The sequence below is a fragment of the Carlito syrichta genome, unplaced genomic scaffold (assembly GCF_000164805.1).
Source record: "Carlito syrichta isolate Samal-C Ts95f unplaced genomic scaffold, Tarsius_syrichta-2.0.1 Scaffold302543, whole genome shotgun sequence".
Lineage (NCBI taxonomy): Eukaryota > Metazoa > Chordata > Mammalia > Primates > Tarsiidae > Carlito > Carlito syrichta.
Window position 1 is genome coordinate 442,854 of NW_007246639.1, and position 19,670 is coordinate 462,523.

Here is a 19,670-nt window from a genome sequence, read left to right on the forward strand (position 1 = left end):
CATGGTGGCGAGGGAAGTATTCTTTCCGAATGAGTTCTTTCATCCAGGCACAAAGCATCATATTGAATAAAGGTGTTTTTTTTTTTTTTTATAACAACTCATCTAAAGTTCAGACATTTAAAAAATGTCTATGGCCTCTAGAGCCCTCAAAAAGCCTGACGGTTGGAAGTAATGAAATAGAGGTACTAGCGAAGAGTGCTATTAATAGAGTTTTGGGTGAAGGAACCTCAAAATACTGTGAATCTTGCCTTGCCATAGATACTCCTCTCTCCCAGGTCCTTAAGAGGAATACATGCTCAGGTCAATGAACTGCAAATCAAGGTAGGTTTATAGCCAATCAGGGTATTTGCCACAAACCCCAATATAAATTTCTCGTGAATTTAGAAGGATCCGAAGGAAAATTCCTTTATCTAAAGTAGTTCATCCTAAATGATCTGAAGCAAAAGACCAAACATTCTTGGATCTTAACACTTAAATGGCTTACAGGATCTGGCCATCAGCTTGCAAGGATAAGACTCGCAGTTAAAAGAAAGTATATACCCCAAAGCCTAGAGCAGAGCAGGCTCAGCTTTCTCAGGCTGATTCAAAAGATCCTGGGCCCAACTTCTGCCTTAGAAAGTGTTCAAGCGAGAGAGGGAGGGGCTGGCGAAGGAGAGAGAGTGAACAAAAGAGCCAGAATCTCGATGATGGCTGGGCTTCTCCCAGGTTGAGCAAGCCTGGTGTTTCTTTACTGCAGGTTCTTGGACAAGAAGTACAAAAGGGTAGAAACATGGCTAGGAAACAGCTTCCACAGAATGCAAACCCCAGCCAGCCTCCGACTGTGGCAGCAGGAACTGATGTGACTCAGTCCCTAAGACACGGTTCATTTAATTGGAAGAGCAGCTCTCCAACTCCTTAAGGTTAGAGTGAAATAGAAATTTCGAGGCTCTGCTTTGCCTCCTCCCCTTCTCTGTACCCTTCAATGCTTCACTTACATGTGGTTTCCATAATTAATGCAGGGTTGGGATTGTAAGGAAAGTCAACTATTGCGCTCTGGAATCTTTCAGATTTATACAGAAAAGGTGGTAAATAATAAAAGAGAATAGGGGCAAAATGGAAATATCTTTAGAAGATGCAGCGGAGAGCCGGGCTCGGTGGCTTAGCCTGTAATCCCGCGCCTTTGGGAGGCTGAGGTGAGTGGATTGTCTGAGCCCGCGGGTTCGAGACCCGCCTGGGCAACTTGGCGAGACCTCATCTCTACAATAAATTAAAAAATCAGCCGGGCGTGGTAGCGCATGCTTGTAATTCCGGCTACTCGGAAGGCTGAGGCGGAAGGATCGCCGGAGTCCAGCAGGTCGAGGCTGTGGTGGCCGGGAGCGGCCACTGCACTCCAGTCTGGGCGACCGAGTGAGACTCCAACTCCAACTCCAATTCTTCCAAAAAGAAGGCGCAGCAAAAAACTGTTAAGCACTCTTAAAGATGTGAATGGGTCAATTAACTATATTTAATTAAAATAATTTGGAACTGATAATTAAAGCTTAGTTCCAAACAGAGTTGTAAAGTTTTTGTACAACTAACATAGGGTTATATTTAGTGTTTGAGAAACCACCTCTAGGGTGATTTGTCTTTTTCTTATTGGAACTGCCTAACACCTTCTCATCTTGGTAAAAAAGTATCTCACCCCTACCTCATTGGCTCCATCTCTTAGTGTGATCTAACTCCCCTGCTGAGAAAGGAGCCTCAGGAGGGCATGAAGTCAACACAGTAATCACATAGTAGTTAATCAATGACTGTTAAAGAGATGAATTGATATTTCCTATGTTCATTTCATTCTAGGATTTCTATCATAACTTTTTAAGTGCTAATTTCATCAAGTGACTTAACCAATGTTTTCTGTGATGTTCTCAAATATTCTGTAAGAATAGAACGCTTACACATCAAGACCAAAGTCAAGGAGCTCTAGTCACTGTGTGTGGCCTCTAAAACAGTCTACACAAGGGTTTAGTTTTATCTTTTAAGTTACTTAGTTAAGTTCCCCCTTTATTTATGTAATTTATTTTTATTTAACTATATAAACATCATATTTTAAAATATTTTCAAAAATATTTTAAATACAGGTCGCTTTTTCAGATTTCTACATTGATCTATAAAAATAAAGGGGAACTGGACATGGTATTTAATGTGTGGAAACACAACAAAACAACTCTGTGGAAACAGCTCTCAATTAAGGCCTAGGGCAAAGCAGGGAGACAGGCCCAGCCTAGGCAAGGCTAGCCATCTGTTATGGGGCATCTCAGCTTGGCTCCCACTTTCTTGATGAGTTACCCAATTTATTCATTTATACTGGAAAATAACCATCACAAAGATGGGATGCTCATGGCTTTAAAGATCAGCTAGGTACAGATCATTTTTAAATTTATATATTCATTGGGGGTTTTCCAGTAGTCCCAGCTGCCTAACTTACGTCTCTACTTGTGTCTCTAGTGGGCATTTCGAGCTCATCAAAGAGTTCTTAATCCTTTCCCAGTCATGCTAATTTCAGTCAAATGCACCACACCACTCTGCCAAGCTAATGTCTGACTCTCCACCTCACACATATGTCTGTGAACAAGTCCTAAAACTCCATCTTCAAAATATGACCTAAAATCACTTGCTTTTCCCAAACACTACTGCTGTCACTCTAGTCACCTTACATCACAGTTTGCCTAGTTACTTTTAGAACCTCCGAACTAATGTTCTTGCTGCTTCTTTTAACTTTACCCTTGCAGTTTATTCTTCACCCAGTACCTAAACAGATCTTTATAACTTTAGATTAGATCATGCCACTTCCTTGCTTCCTATTGGACTTACAATAAAACCCAAATATTTTCCTATGACTCTACTCTTGGCTGCTTCTCTGGCTATGGCTCCTGTTACCCTCTCTTTTGTTCTTAAAGTTCCAGGCACAATGGAAGTTGCAAAGACATGTTGAGTTAGTTCTTGTCTCGTAGCTCTTCCTGTGTTCCCTGCCTGAAAACTCTCTTCCCCCATTGTTATTTGGCAGATTCTGGATCTTCATCAAGCTGTCAGCCAGAAGCACAGCCATGTTCTAACATCTGGAGGAATAAGCCTGCAAGGGGGTTGGGCAGGGGTTGGAAGTGAGGAAGAAGGGCCTGTGCTGTGTTTGGTGAAGGGCAAGCACAAAAAAAGAAGCTGCCCTTTACCTAACTTGTCTACACACTTCACATTCCCTTTCACATTGCTGGCTCTAAGTCTTTTCAAAGGTTGTCTCTACTATCGTGTCAATGTATGCATTTTCAGAAACTTAGTAGAAAAATGCTTTTGGAAAATACTCAGGGTATGCTCTGTCTCTGGTCTGACACTAAACATCAGTTTTTCAAACAAGCCATTTCTGATCCTTATTCTTAAAACATCTACCCCCCAATCTGATCCATTACTCAGCTTAATTTTTTTAAATGGTCCTTATCACTAGTTGCAATTATCTTACTTATTTGTTTACTTGTTTGTGTTTCCCCCGAGGACCTCAAATGTCTAATTCTCCACTGTATCTCTGTTGCCTAGGACAGGGCCAGTCATTTAGTTGGGGGGTTCAATTCACATCTGTGATTGTATAGGTGACTCCATGTCTGTATGGCCAGTGCCTTCTTTCCCCATAGACAGGCTTGTACAGTAAGTCACATAAGGAAGGTTTCTCAGTGAGGACTAAATTAGGACAAAGGCATTGGATGAATCAAGGCCCAAGTGTGTTTGGGGCGTTGTTCTCCTGTTAGGGAGAGTCTGTGAGTAGTTCAGAAGTCTTGGGGATCTTGCCTGGAGAGTGTCTAGCAAGGATTATTCTTTCTGTAGATGGCTATGGCTTGCCCCCTTCATATCCCTCATCCTGTTTGACTCCTTTAGAAATGATTTTGGTTAAGTTCTTTCAAGTCTTATAGAGCAAGAACCACTCTTTTCTTTAAAGGTGACTTTTGTTTATCTACCTGTCATTTTGTTGATCTTAAGGTTTATTTCTCAGAAACCACTCTTATGTCTCTTATTCCCAAGTTCTTAGGAGAAATTTTGTTGTGATCTCTGGAATAAACTACAAACCACTATTGTAAAGTTCTCATGGGGAAGCGATTGTTCTTGAGAGTAAATAAAAACAAAGATTTAAAAAATGAAAGCAATGAAGTATATCATGCTGAATATTTTTTTTCCATTATTTTTTAAACTGAAAATGCAATCTACATATTTAGCTTCCAGATAATTCTTTGGTAAGAAGTATGAGAAACCAGCTGAACCATTTTTAGAAACTCTGTCCCTCCTTCTTTGGATTTAGTAGCAGTATTGTGCGAGAAAACCAGGCCAAAAACTTTAAAAGGTTTTGATTTTAACTGAGACCTCTGGTTTGGTTGAATTTATTTGGGTGCTAAACAGGCAAAGTTGGTATCTCTGCCCTGATTAATAGTCTTCTCAGGGAGAAAATTATTTGTATTCTTGGAAACATGACAGCAGGAAAGGAGTAAAGCTTAGACTAGCCAGCATAGGTTAAATAATGTGGCTGGATAACAGAAGTCTTGAAGTGACTTAGCTGGAGTCAGTTACCCCCAAACCCACTTTAGATAGATTCTATTCTAAACCATCTCCACATGATTGTTGTGTCTTTATCTTTGATTTCGGCATGATTCTTAAAGTTAGAACAGTCTATTTATAAGAGTTCTAACTGGGTTATACCCAGACTGAGATGCATCTGCCATCTGGAGTTAATGCAGATACTCAGTGACTCACATGAAGTCTGAGGGGCCTACTGGGAAAGAGGACTGAATACTCTGTGCAGCTGTAATTTGACACATCAGATGGGCCTGATGGATTGAAGATGATAGAAGTCCAGGGATGACGGGGCTCCTGGGAGAGGATTCACTGTCAGCACGGGACAAGGCGTCTGCCCCAGTGTGAGGGGAGGAAGAAGAGTTGTGAGTTGTGGTAGGTACAGTGTGTTCCCAACCCTGGAACCCTTCCTGAGCAGGCAGCAGGGCAGTGTGAATAACTAGTGAGGGGAAAGGGCTGAGGGTGTGACTTGGAGGACCTCCTGAGTGACTGAGGCCAACTTTTCCCTTGTTCATCAGGTGCAGAGGAAAAAAATACTGTCTTTCTTCCTAGTTATGCTGCAGCAGCATAACTAGCACTCTGCCTGAGTTGGCAGTGGGGGCACCAAGGTGACAGCTGTGGAGTCCAGGGTCTGCTGGCCGTGACAGTGAGCAACAGCCGGGGTTGATTTGTGGGCATATCTAAAATGCGCCCTTGGATTCTCAGAAATTCTTGATAAAGGACACGCTGAGTGGAACTAAACTTCTGACATCAAAAGTTGGTGACTTGGAGGATTCTGATCTTAACGTTAACTTGACCATGTGTTAAAGCTTGAAGCATTCAAGTTATACCATTTTTGCTTCCAGAACATCTTAAATAAGCACTTGTTGCCGGGCTCGGTGGCTCAGCCTGTAATCCCGCGCTTTGGGAGGCTGAGGTGAGTGGATTGCCTGAGCCCGCAGGTTCAAGACCCACCTGGGCAACTTGGCAAGCCCTCATCTCTAAATTTTTTTAGAGACCTCATCTCTAAATCAAAAAATCAGCCGGGTGTGGTAGTGCGCGCCTGTAGTTCCAGCTACTTGGAAGACTGAAGCGGAAGGATTGCTGGAGCCCAGCAGGTCAAGGCTGTGGTGGCCGGGAGCGGCCACTGCACTCCAGTCTGGGTGACAGAGTGAGACTCCAACTCAAAAACAAAAAGCACTTGTTGAAGATCGAAGGCAAAGTATCTTTCTTTTCTGGGAAGAGTAGATGTTTTCCTTTCTGCCCTTTAGACCACTACTTTTTAGGAAAAAGATCTCAACCCATTTAACAGATTGTAAAAGCAATGTAGTGAATTAAAGATTAAGTAATGTGAAATAATAGAATTACATGAATTAAGGATAAGTGCTGTGTTGTAAAAAACTTGGTTTTAATATATATGTACTTGGTCATGATGCAAATGTATGTATTTTCTCTAAGTCAAGGACAAAACTGTTTGATAGTTACTGCTTTAGGGCATTCTCAACTTTCCCGGTATCTTTGAATTGTACTTTAATTCTGAAACATATCATGCAAGTAAATGTAATCTGGTGCTATTTTGTGCAACATTATTGGTTTTTGTTCTTACATGAAATAAAAACTTATATGAAGTGTCCATTAAATTGGCAACCCCAGAGGCGCATCCTAAATTTCTGGAAATGGGAAGATAAAGCTGATTTACCTGTTAATAGGTGTAAGAATGTTAATTTTTAAAATTTTCCCAAGCTTCAAATTTGTGACTAATCTCTTTTTTTTGGTTGATGTGTGTCCCCTCAAAATTCATATATTGAAACTTAATTGCCAATGTTGATAGTATTAAGAAATGGAGTCCTGAGGAGCTAAGTCATAAGGGATCTATCCTCATGAATGGGATTCGTGACCTCATAAAAAGGGTATGAGGGAACTGAGGCAGCAACAAGGTGCCATCTTAGGAATAGAGAGTGATCCCTCACCAGACACTGAATCTGCTGGCACCTTGAGCCAGAACTTTCCAACTTCCAGAACTGGAAATTAATGAAATAAGTTTTTGTTTATGAATTACCCGAGTTAAGGTGTTTTGTTATAGCAGCCTGAATGGTTGACTATATGTTTTCCTTAGGGGGTGTCTTCTTAGGGATGCTGAATAGTAGCAGTCAATTGTCCTGGGAGTGTGGTTCCATCATGGTGCTTACTATACTTATTAAATGGAAAAGTTTTTCCTATAATTAGTGCCTAGATTGTGTAAGAATATGTGGTATCGTGGACTAACAAAAATGATTGTAATAAAAAGGATATTAGATGTTTAAAAGGCTAATTTTAGTTATTTAGAAGATCCAATTGGGTGGAGAAATCTGTCTCAATTAATTATTGAATAATTATCTCTCCCCCATCTATGCTGAAAATCATGGCTAAGTGCTAAATAAATACTTTTTTAATTGTTGAATAATTAATGTATTTTCATCATGATTTTGGAAGATAATCAAGTCTCAGAGCTAGCACCTATTTTGGGATTCATATGAGCACTCTTGGTTAAGACAGAAAAATCAACCCTGGTGGTCTCTGACACATATTATTATGGATGATCTTTGGGCATGCATGAACCTTAGCCACATGCATTAATGTATTTAGAGCTCATAATGGAAGCATTAATTGTCAAGGTGGTTCAACAAGTCTATCACATTGTCCAGCTGTGTAAATTTTTACTAGTAAAAGTCACATGGAAAATGAGGATCATCACAGACTTCACAATTTGAAAGAAACCATGAAAACAGACTTTAGAGAAAAGTAATAAATAACATAAAAAGAATTGAAAATTACTCCGCTGAGAAAAATATGAAGAAACTGGCATTCCCTTGACTAAGTGTTTCTGGAATTTGTTACTTTAATAATATCACCATGAGCTATCATTGACCAACAATAGTCATCTGCTTTTGTGGTCTCAGTGTTTGTAGGGACAACCACGGAGATAGGATATGAGTTAACCCTTTCCTTGACTGGAGAGTTCTTACTTCAATAGCATTCACAGAGTGCCTAATATGTACCAGGAGTCTCACAATATCCTAATTAATCCTTGCAACAACTCACTGTTAGAGATGAGGAAATTGAGTCTCAAAAGGTTAGTAAGTGATCAGCTTGGGAGTCAAACCATGTTTTTTGAGCCTCAAGTCTGATTCTTTCTACTTTAGAGCATTGGTCTTACACCACTCTACAGGTGTGAGTGGCCCCCATCATCTGTTTCTGCACCTGAGCGAGGACCTGTTCTTCCTCTTAAAGTTCTTCAAGTTCTTTGCTCTTGTAGTAATAATACTCACCAGCTATCTAGCCTTTATGATCTGTTTTCCTCAAAGTGCATGCATTATCTCAGTTAATCTGTATAATAATACCAGGCTCTTTGGTGCGGGTCCTGAGACACAGAGAGGTTAGTTGACTTGCCTAAGGTCACATAACTAGAAAGAGGTAGAGCCAGGAAGAAAACCTGGGTCTTAAATCCTCAAGTCTGTGTTAACCTTTTTTAGATTAGTAATTTCTTTGAGAAAGGGTGTAAAGTAATAGATAATAGTCCTGGCCAGGTGTGGTTTCACACACCTATAATTCCAGCTACCGGGAAAGCCAAGGTAGAAGGATTGCTTGAGTGCAAGAGTTCTGGTCTGTGGTGTGCTTTGCCAATCAGGTGTCTGCACTGTTGGTCATCAGTATGGTGACCTCTGAGGAGCCAAGGGTTATCAGGTTGCCCAAGGAGGAATGAACTGGCCCAGGTCCAAAATGGAGCTGGTCAAAACTCTGGTGCTGATCAATAGTGGGATTGTGCCTGTGAATAGCCACCGTACTCCAGCCTGGGCAACATAGCAATATCCCATCTCTTTAAAAATAGATAATTGTTCTGGCTTTCATGTACTAGATGGTTAACATGAATGGATGTGAGTGTAGGGGACTCAGTTCTTTAATTAAGAAGAAAATTCAATCTCTGTGTCTTTTAATTCATCATAAGTAGGAATGTGAGTGGTTTGAAATGACAACGTAAATGAGATTCTGGAGTCCCTTTGAGTAGAGATGTCATAGCTACCTTGAATAAGATGTTATTTGCTGCTAACTTGCCCACTCTGCCTTCTTCAAAATTTTATATCTCAAGAGAGGGGAAATATGTGAGCTAATTAAGCTGAAATGGTGCTGTGGTGTGAATTCCTAGTATCCTAACATGGAGGTGGACAGAACAAGAAATGAACCTCTTTAATGACAAATGTTAACACATCAATTGAGTTGCAGGTATGGTATGTGTAGATCCCATGGTTCTCATCTTTGGCTGCATGTTAGATTCTCCTGAGAAGCTCCAAAACATCCTTCTCTCAGGCCATGTTTGGACCCAGTCATCAGTCTTTTAAAGACTCCCCGGTGATTCCATGGCACAGTGAAAGCTGACAACATCTGGAAGGAGAGGGTTTTTGGATACAGCTTGCTTGTTCCATTCATTTTTCCTTTCCTCTCCTCTCAATTAGACAAAGATTTAAAGTCACTTTTTTTTTTTTTAGGAACAAAGGATCCTACATGATTTGTCTGAACCTCTTCAGTATTTCAAGTAACTTTATAAAGTTAGTACAAGCAAAGGGAAGGAAAGGAATAGGTACATGCCAGACACTTAACTATATACTTTAAATGTACCATCTTGCGTTTTTCTCTTAAACTTTTTAAATAGAAGAGAAAAATCCAATACAGATATATCAAATGTCCCTCTCTCATTTGATTCTCACAACTCATTGAACTTGAAATTCTCTTCCAGAGAGGTCCAGGCGCAGTACTGCCCACCTGTGGTTATGGTTATGCAAGTTACATATCAATGGCACCTTCTGAAGTTGTGCAGTGCACCACTTGCGCAGTCTTATGTGGCTACTTTGTATAGGCATGCGAGAGAGCCTGAGCAAAGGGTGCTTTGAATATGAAAGACAGAAGGATCTTTTTCCTGTCTGGAGTGAAGGAATGATGGGAGGCCTATATTACTGAGCTTGGTGGAAACACATTTTAAAGTACCATGAAAATTTAAAATGCTTCGGAGGGGTCTGAGTTTAATACAATAGTCGTAAAGACATTCACAAATAAAGGAACACTGTGGTAAAAATCTGCGTGTTAGGATGTTTGCAGGTGTGTGAAGGTTGATCTGGAAAGGGAGAGATGTGGGACAGTTATGAAGCTGTTCAGTAAATGACACTGAGGGGCTGGGCTTGGATGGTGGAAGTGGAAAGCAAGAAGTTCATCAGACCAGATGACTGATGGAAACCCAGAGCGCAAGCAAAGGGGTGAGAAGTAACTTGTTTTCTTGGCTTGATTTGCATTCATCGGTCCCAAACTGAACTGAAATGTCTATTGTCACCTGGTGTCACTTGGTTGAGGGTGGTTTTTCTTTGTATGAATGTGAATAGGAAAAAAGGAACAGAGTAGAAATCTCTCCCCTGTTCACTTTAGCGGTGGGGTTGTTATCAGTGTGCTTTTTGATGTAAGCGGCTTCTATGGTTCTGTGATACCTTAATGAAACCAATTTTCTTCATTATTTGAACAAGGCAGATTTACCAAATATATCATTCAATGGAAAAGGAATATGTGAAATGCAATATGGAAAATGATCTGCTCTTCTCTCAAGGAAGAAGGAATGGGTATAAGGTTTACCAGAGAATTAGTTCATAGACTGCGAGCTGACCTTGGGCAAATTATGAAGAAGGTCTTCAGTGCTTCTTGCATTTTTCCCTCTTTCTAAAAACCAAAATTCTATCAAAAGACTCTAAAAAGTAATTCAAACAATAGTGTTAACAGTGGCTGCAGCTCCAACTTTTACCTCTGAAAGTGTAATTATTGCACTGACCAAAGGAATCCATTTCTGTAATGGTAAGAATCAAGTATTAGTGACATGAGAGGGAGAAATTTTCACTGAGACTACTCTTGAGTCCTTCAAGTAACATCATGTAGGAGACAGACTTCTTTATGTATGTGTCTATGCCCTATCCTGGAAGTAACTAGGAATAAAATGGTGTTTAGAAAAACATTTTGTTTTTTGAATCAGAGTCTCACTCTCTCACCTAGGCTGGAGGACAGTGGCACGCTCAGGGCCATTGCAGCCTCGACCTGCCAGGCTCAAGCGATCCTTCTGCCTCAGCCTTCAAAGTAGCTGGAACTACAAGTACATGCCACCACGCTCAGCTAATCTTTCTTGGTTTATTGTGGAGATGAGCTCTCGCCAAGTTGCCCAGGCTGGTCTTGAACCCATGGGCTCAGGCAACCCTCACACCACTGCAGCGGCCGCCTTATCCACCCGGAGTGTGTGGTTTGAAAAACATTTTAACTGCAGTGTTTATCTCCTTAGCTTCTAGCCATCTTCCAAAGTCCAGATGCTTGGGCATGGCCTTCCAAATCTGGACCACAAGGCCTATCACTCCTTCTCCTAACATTTCTCTTCCTGAACCTCTAACAAGCCAGGCCCTTTCAGAAATCTATGTATGGGAACATGATTTCCTTTCTCTCTGGGAAATCACCTCATTCTTTACCTTAAACTTCTTTTCCTGTGAAAATGTCTACAAGACCTCTGAATCATAGCTAAAATGCCATCTTCTGGGTTAAATCATCCTGCAGGTCAAGCTGGCTAGTCCTTCTGTGAGTTCTCCCCATATTTTTATATGGTGCCTACCATAGTATGATCATGAATACAGCATTCAATTTAAGATATTACCACTTTAGCAGAAAAGAGAAATCTGTTTTTTTTCTATTCCATAAGTATGCATCTCTGTTGTTACAATTGTATGACTCTGAAATGAAGACAGAAGAAAATAATTAGCATAAAACATGTTTCCTTTTTTTTGTTGATTGAATAAAAACTAATAGACTTCTTAAGACTTGTGAATAATTGGCAGAACTTCCTTAGGAATAGTTAGTTCCCACAACTACACTGGAAATCTGAGAGTGCACATATTTCTTTCCTTTCTTTTTGGTCCCAGGACAGGACATCCTGGACATTATGTACTTTAGGAATATGACTTGGGGGATAAATCTTCACCTCAAAAGTTCTGTTTGCAGTTTCAAAAATAGTGCATCAAAGAATATTTAGAGATAAATTATGTTGATTAATACAACTTGATATCATTAAATAATGGGTTGCTACAAGAAGACATCCAAAGATAGTGAGATATTCTTCTGTTATATTTTGTATAAACAAATGTAGGCAATGTGTAAATGAGTACTCATTATCATGACAAAAACTATGTGTTAAATACCCATATGCTCTTGATTTGCTGGATTTTGTATAAATGTGCTGATTCTGGTAGTACTCCCCTGAGTATATATATATCTGTTGGATTATTGTCTTTTACAATGAGTAATGAAATAGATAATGCAAAATGAATCTAAACTCTGTATTAATTAATACAAAAGCTATTATTTAAAATGCATCTGATACATGCTTTCCTTTTTCTTTTTCCTTTCTGCCTCTTTTAATCTGCATGTACCTTTTATTATTATTTTTTTTTGAGTTGGAGTCTCACTCTGTCGCCCAGACTGGAGTGCAGTGGCACGCTCCCGGCCACTGCAGCCTTGACCTGCTGGGCTCCAGCTATCCTTCTGTCTCAGCCTTCCAAGTAGCTGGAACTACAGGTGTGCACTACCACGTTCGGCTAATTTTTTGATTTATTGTAGAGATGAGGTCTCGCCAAGTTGCCCAGGCGGGACTTGGACCCGCGGGCTCAGGTAATCCACTCACCTCAACCTTCCAAAGCGTGGGATTACAGGCTGAGCCACCGAGCCCGGGTGACCTTTTCTTATTAGTTACAAACCTGAGGTGTCTATATTTTTAAAAAAATATTTTAAAACTTTCATAAATTAAGTTGTAGATATGTAAAATATATTGTTAGAAAATGGTGAATTTTCTCAGAGCTGGTAGACATCTGTTATGTTATTGTTTGTTTAAGATTTTCAAAATCATTGGGCTTAGCATTTCCTACAGATCTATAAGCAACTATATTTTTCATAGCTGTTTAATGTGGTTATCCAAAAATTCAATACATTTTTTAAAAAGCAATTCCATAAATGCATTACCCGGATTCCAAAACAAGTTTGCTAAAGCTTGAAGCATAAGACTTTATAAATCCATCTGGGACTAGTTGCCAGTTTAATATTCATTTATATCCATTCCCTGCCCAAGTGAGAGAGTGTGCTCACTCCTGGCATTCTCTCTAACAGCTCTTACAGTGGGAGTCTTGGTCTCAAAGGTTAAAACAGGTACACTGACATAGTTAAATCAGCCATAAATCTTTCCAGGCATACTGCTTTTTCTGTAGTAAAGAGAGCAAATGGGAAGAACTAGAAATAAAATGCACTGACATCTTAATAAATAATGTCCAGGACCAAAGGTCCTCTTTCAGGGAAGGAAAAATACCTATAAATCAGGTGAAATGAAATGATTTTTGTTTGTAGTTGGATAACAATGCCTCAGTGGCAGCTTCTCTTTGTTCTCAATTGCCTGAACTAGAACCAAAATCTGGCGTCCAAATTTTGTTAATAACTTTCTGATGTAATGATGCTTCCCTTTTCTGGGGCTGTTTCCTCATTTGTAAGGTGGAGAAGCTACAGGGCACCTTCTAGCCCTGTAAAGATAATCAGTCACACGATAAGCAAACTAAATTTTGCTGAGTACGTGGCCTTGATCCCCGTCATCTGTTTCTGCACATGAGTGAGGACCCATTCTTCCTTTTTTTTTGAGTTAGAGTCTCACTCTGTCGCCCAGACTGGAGTGCAGTGGCTGCTCCCGGCCACCGCAGCCTCGACCTGCTGGGCTCCGGCGATCCTTCCGCCTCAGCCTTCCGAGTAGCTGGAACGACAGGCATGCACTACCATGCCCGGGTGATTTTTGATTTATTGTAGAGATGAGGTCTCGCTGCCCAGGTGGGTCTTGAACCCGCGGGCTCAGGCAATCCACTCACCTCAGCCTCCCAAAGGCGCGGGATTACAGGCTGAGCCATCAAGCCCGGCTCCATTCTTCCTCTTAAAGTTCTTCAAGTCCTTTGCTCTTTTAGTAATTATACTCACCAACTACCTAGCCTTTATGATCTTTTTTCCTCAAAGTGCCTGCATTATCTCAGTTAATCTGTATAATAATAACAGGCTCTTTGATGAGGGTCCTGAGACACAGAGAGGCTAGTTGACTTGCCTAAGGTTACATAACTAGAAAGAGGTAGAGCCAGGAATAAAACCTGGGTCTTAAATCCTCAAGTCTGTGTTAACCTTTTTTAGATTAGTAATTTCTTTGAGAAAGGGATAAAAACTATCAACCACCTTCTCAAGACATTGCATATTATTTTAAGAGACTCCTTGAAACCCATTCATGGGGGGCTCCAAGTTAACACCTGTAGTATACTCTATCATGGTGCTTTTTCAGTTCACTTTTTCCTGATTTCAAAATGAAAAGATTATAAGATATTGAAAAATTCATATTTTATTCCACAGTCTTTATTTTTAAAAAAGTCATCTGAATTCTTGCTTGCATTAGGTTTCTTTACATACATGAACATTGGAGGCTTCCCAATCTCAGGCAGAAGATAAGATTGCAGGAGAGATTGTCATCTTGAAAAATCAACTCCAAGTCTGTTCTTTAATGCCTGAATTTCATTTACCCTCCACAAAGTCTTTAATTAGAAATAAAGTATTAAAAATCAGTGTCCCTGGGATAAGTAATATATTTATTCACATTCACCTCAAGAATGAATACCAGAGACTTTTCTAGAAAAGCTTTTTGTTTTATGGAGTAGAGAGCTCCTGTCCTGTAAAGGGTAGGTGGAAGGGAAAGACTTCAGAAAGAGATCTTGCCAATAAACTGCCAGTCTTTTGTTTTGTTTTGTTTTGTTTTACCTTGAGTCATATGGTTGGAGGACTGTGAATCTAATTCAAATAAGAGGAAATAGATTCCAAGCACGCAGGTCGAAACTACTAAAACAGTTGAAGGTATTCTTAAAACTGGGTTGTGTCTGTCTTCTGGAATTTATAATGTGTATTGGGATGTCCTGGCCCCTTTTTTGATAGTGATTCATTTAGTTCAAGTTGCCTCAGAGATTTTGGAAGCACATTGTGAGCAATATAATCTTGATGCCTCTTTATATCAACCAGCTTTCAATGCTGGGATGGGTGTTCTTCAAATTAGTGATAATTGTCATCCCTGCCCTCGTGCCTTCTTCTTGCCTACCAGCCTGTACCAGGAGTGAGGCAGAGTGGAAAGGTCCCAGGATTTGGAGATGGCAGGCCTGGTTCTGATCCTGTTTCTGCTAGTTACTAGAAGTTGGACACCAAGCAATTCATATCCAACTAGAGGTTATACACCAAGTAATAATTTCTATGAGCCTTAATTTCCTTAACTGTAAATATTCATCTCTAAAGGCTGTTGTAAAATCAAGTAAGATCTTTCTTTAGAAAAACTTCTACATTTCTCAAATGCTGCATAAATGTTTGTAGTTGATTATGATTACTTCCCTGTCCAAACACTGCTTGCTACTTTTGTGACTGTGGTAGGGTGAGCTGGTGTGTGTGTGTGTGTGTGTGTGTGTGTGTGTGTGAGAGAGAGAGAGAGAGAGAGAGAGAGAGAGAGAGAGATTGATTTGTGGCAACTATGTGTACTACCAATCATATTATTTTTGGTCATTAAAACACAATATAATATAGCCCCAATTAATAAGACCTACAAGGGGCAGGGCATATTTTTGTTTGAAATGTTTAGTTAACAGAATGAGATAAATAATAATTTTGATTTTTCACCATGCTAAAATTTTTTTTACAATATATTAGTATACTTTCTCTCCCAAATTTCAAGTGCATAGTACTAAACATACTTACAACTTTCTCAGGATTAAGGATACTACAGTTTTCAAAGTTATCACTTGAAATATTATTTTCACATAATAAGTTAACATAGATTTAGATATATTAAGAGATTTACACAGAAAGTTTGCTTCTTCCATGTATATATTGAGTTGAAGTCTCACTCTGTTATCCAGGCTGGATGCTCACTGCCACTACAGCCTTGACTTGCTGGACTCAGGTGGTCCTTCCACCTCGGCCTTCCAAGTAGCTGGAACTACAGGCATGTGCCACCATGCCCCGATGATATTTTGATTTATTGTAGAGAGGAGGTCTCACCAAGTTGCCCAAGCTGGTCTTGAAACTGGGAGCTCAGAATCCTCTCACCTTGGCCTCCCAAGGTGCTGGGATTATAGTTGTGAGCCACCATGCCTGGTCCCCTTCAATATATTTTATTGCTTTTCTTTTTTCCTCTGGAAATGTCAAAGAAGGGAGGAGTCCAATTAATTGAGGATCTTGGTGAATTATAATTTTACTGTTAATAATGCTACAATGGGGGGGCACATAACATCAATAAGGGTCCCCACACTTTACCTCTATGATGATTACATATGTACCTAACACTCATTTGTACCTCACATTTTAAAAATAAAATATTTGGGCCAATTCTGTTTTTAAGAAGGACTAATTCCCAAATATAGAAAAAGGCTTTCTGTATGAATCATGTATCATGTTTATAGTAGTGAAATATTGAGAAAAACATAAATGAAGAAAGTGGTTTCATTATTGTGATTCATCTATCTAATAATCTGGTAGTAGAAAAAAATGGTTCACTCTATTGCTTTATATTTGCAAATAGATTGGAGCCCGGAAATACCTATGAACGAACAAACAACCTTCCTACTTTCTGCAGATCTAAAAGTCAAATTAGCCTTTAGCTAGTTTACGTGACTCTCCAAGACTAAATTTTATACTGGTTGCTATGTGAGAAAATAAGATATCGTGTTGCTTCTGTACATCTTGGTATAATCAAAACCTGTAAGAGAAAACATGAGCTTCCTAATGACTACAAATCCATTCAATGAGTTGAATAATTTATCAACCTTTTAAAAAAAATCTGGCCCTGCTTTCAGAGCTCCAGCTTTCATTTTCAGCTTCCTTTCACTTATCACTCTTTATTTCTGGTCTGTTCTGCAGATCTAGCACAAAAGATACAGTTTTCTTGGCATAAAGCTATTTATCTGCTAGTATATGGACCGTATCTAGGAAGCTTGCCAACTTAGCACAATTATGTCAAGGTATGGAAACCATACAGAATGAGCGCTGGGGCCTCATGTTACAGGCACAGCAACTTTTTAGGTAAAGCTGTTGTTAAAGGAATGCTTCTACACTGCTGGTAGGAATGCAAACGAATGCAATCTCTTTGGAAAACAGCATGGTGTTTTCTGAAAGAACTGGAAATTGACCTTCCATATGACCCAGCAATCCCCCTGCTGGGAATATACCTGGAGGAACTCAAATCATTCTACAAAAAGATACCTGCACACACATATTTATTGCAGCCCTATCACAATAGCAAAAACATGGAACCAACCATGCTGCCCATCAAAACTAGACTGGATAAAAAAATGTGGTACATATACACAATAGAATATTACACAGCCATAAAGAAGGACAAACATATGGACTTCATAGCAACTTGGATGGATTTAGAGTCTATCATACTCAGTGATCTATCACAGAAACAAAGAACAGTGTACCACATGTTCTCACTCATAAGCGGATCCTGAACAATTACCATAATACTATAAGGGATTGGCAGTAGTGGGATACTGCCGGGGTGGGGGTGGAGGGGATGCAACATCAATAAGGGTGCCTGATCTCAAACCAGGTAAAGAGGAGACCAAATGGAGGCTCAAACTTTACCTGTATGATGACCACTTATATACGTAATCCTGAATTGTACCCCACATCTTTGAAATAAAAATAAAGAAAAACTGTCATTGACTAATTTATTCCTATATCTTCAGGTTATCTCTTAGACACAGGTTGGTCAGTTTTTGTTGTTTAAACAAAAAATTTAATATTTTTTTGATTATAAAGCAACACATAAATATGACCTCTGCATTACCCAGTAGTGAGTATTTAAATTTAAGTAAATTAAAATTAATAAAATTAAATAAAACTGAAAAAATATGCAAAATTTTAATTGTGATTAGTGGTAGCTATAGTAAGACTGTGGAGAAAACTATTTCTATAATTGCAGAATGTTCTGTTCAATAGTGCTCATTGATATTTTAACCTCCCTCCACCCTTTTCTCTAAATCAAAGGTAAGTGGTGGCCATGTTTCTATTTTATTAGCTATAGCTCTATGCTATCATTTTTAAAGTTGCTTAGTATCCCACTTCCTGGATGTGTTTTAATTTATTTTCTTAGTCTCTTATTGATGGATATATAGGTTGCTTCTATTTATTCTCTATTACAAAAAGTGTTGTGATTACTGTTTTTGAGAATACATCTTTGTGCAGTTGTCTAAAATATTTAAAACTAGAATTGCATGGACAAAGGCTATGCATGTTTTACATTTTGGTACATATTGCTAAACTGCCCTCAGAGACTGTATCAATGAACACTTCCTGACTGATTCCTGACTCATTTTACTATTAAGAATGCTACAGTTTGGACCCATTCCATTTTTAAGAAGGTTTAAGTCCCAAATATAGAAAAAAGCTTTCTGTATGAATATGTTTACTATATCTTGTTTATAATAGTAAAATATTGAGAACAACATAAATAGGGAAAGTGGTTTCATTATTGTTGATTGTGAAGACATATCCATACATACTTGGGCAAATCACTGAACCTCTCAGTCTCATTTAATTTTTTTTTTTGCTTAAAATAGGAATAATAGTACTTACCACTTACCTTACTAGGCAGTAATGACATACAAATACAATAATATATGTAAATACTTTAAAAAATTAAAGTGCTACTGTCATGTATGATACTCATACTATTAAACCATCTGTTAGTTGTAAGGATGGAAGTTAGGGACCCTGAATCCTATGTGAGCTATTCTAACACCCAAAATAAGTAGTGGTGGTGGTGGTGAGAACATGAGCTTTAAAGACTTCCCCATGGGAAAGAGACCCTTTGCTTCTGAAACATTTATTATTGTAGACATAAGCACACCAATATCAAGGTAGGATTTTCCATACAAGGACATTTAGAGAAGTGGAATAATTTTTGTTTTGTTAGAATTGGGGGGGAGAATGGGATTAGATATCATCCAACTTCATTCCTCATTCTGTAGATGAGAAGGCAGAGGCCCAAAGAAATTGAATTCTCAACTTCATACTGCTGACACGGGGCAGAATCTAGAGTAGACTCCAGGCTTCTGACCATCCAACCCAGTATCCTTTCTTCTACATCCCAGAGTTCTTTACGATGCAGTCAGGAGGTGGCAGGATTTTTACTATCTCTCAGATGAAAGTTAAGCCAGTGCTGTGATCTAATAGTTATTTAGATGTTTACACTTGAAATCAATGCTTGTATGGGCTTATTGGGCCATTTGAAAGTCAGGGTGCCAAATTATTATTAGCCACTTGAAATGCCTGTAGTGATAATAAAATTTCTCAAATTGACTCTTTTAGTCCAATTACAAATTAATATTTTTCTCTTGAATGGCATCCAAGTTAGCATGTTTTAGAAACAAATTGTTTGGTGACACTCAGAGTCTCTGTCTTTAGTTCATCTCTAAACTTTAGTTCACTTTATGACTTTACAGAAGAAACCATGAGCACAGACAGCATCAAGTTATATAGATTTCAGTCAAACTATAAAATCAACCAGACGGTCAAGTCCTCCTAGAACTATGGTGAACACAACTCAAAGTTAGTTTCCTGGGTGTCTGTACCCAGTTGACCTCCTTCAGCATCTCTCTTTTTACTGGCATTTAAAAAAATGTCCAATGCCTGCTAGCAATACATAACTTGGAGAAATTAAGATTGATGACCCCCTGTTCTTTGCATCCAGGATTTCTAAGAAGCAGCAGAGCTCTTAAATTTAGAAAGGGAAGATCCTCTTTAAGTCATGTGCTAAAGTGCAACCAATAAGAATGCTTATCTTTCTACAGGAACCAAAGGCTTGCAAGGTTTCTGGGCAGAGCACAGCTTCTCATACGTCTATGCCTGACTCCTATGACACATGCATGGCAGACAACACTTGGTCTTGCACTTGCTAATATTTTCAACTATAAAGCAGTAGAAGACAAGGTAACACAAGGCAAGGACTAATAGTTTGCTTGAGTAGATCA

At 39.1% G+C, this 19,670-nt stretch overlaps 1 protein-coding gene across 2 annotated transcripts in view; it reads left to right on the forward strand.

The window, feature by feature from the left end:
- The window catches only part of LOC110595524 (A-kinase anchor protein 6-like), a 114,418-nt gene extending 109,848 nt beyond the window's left edge, over positions 1-4,570 (forward strand). The window contains exon 3 of one of the 2 annotated variants that reach the window (XM_021711741.1): positions 4,212-4,313. In XM_021711741.1, coding sequence (XP_021567416.1) covers positions 4,212-4,265 — 54 coding nt within the window. In that variant the 3' untranslated portion in view covers positions 4,266-4,313. Of the gene's footprint in view, positions 1-4,211 lie in introns of both variants that reach the window. The other variant, XM_021711742.1, reaches the window with a different exon arrangement.
- The last annotated feature ends 15,100 nt before the right edge of the window (positions 4,571-19,670 follow it).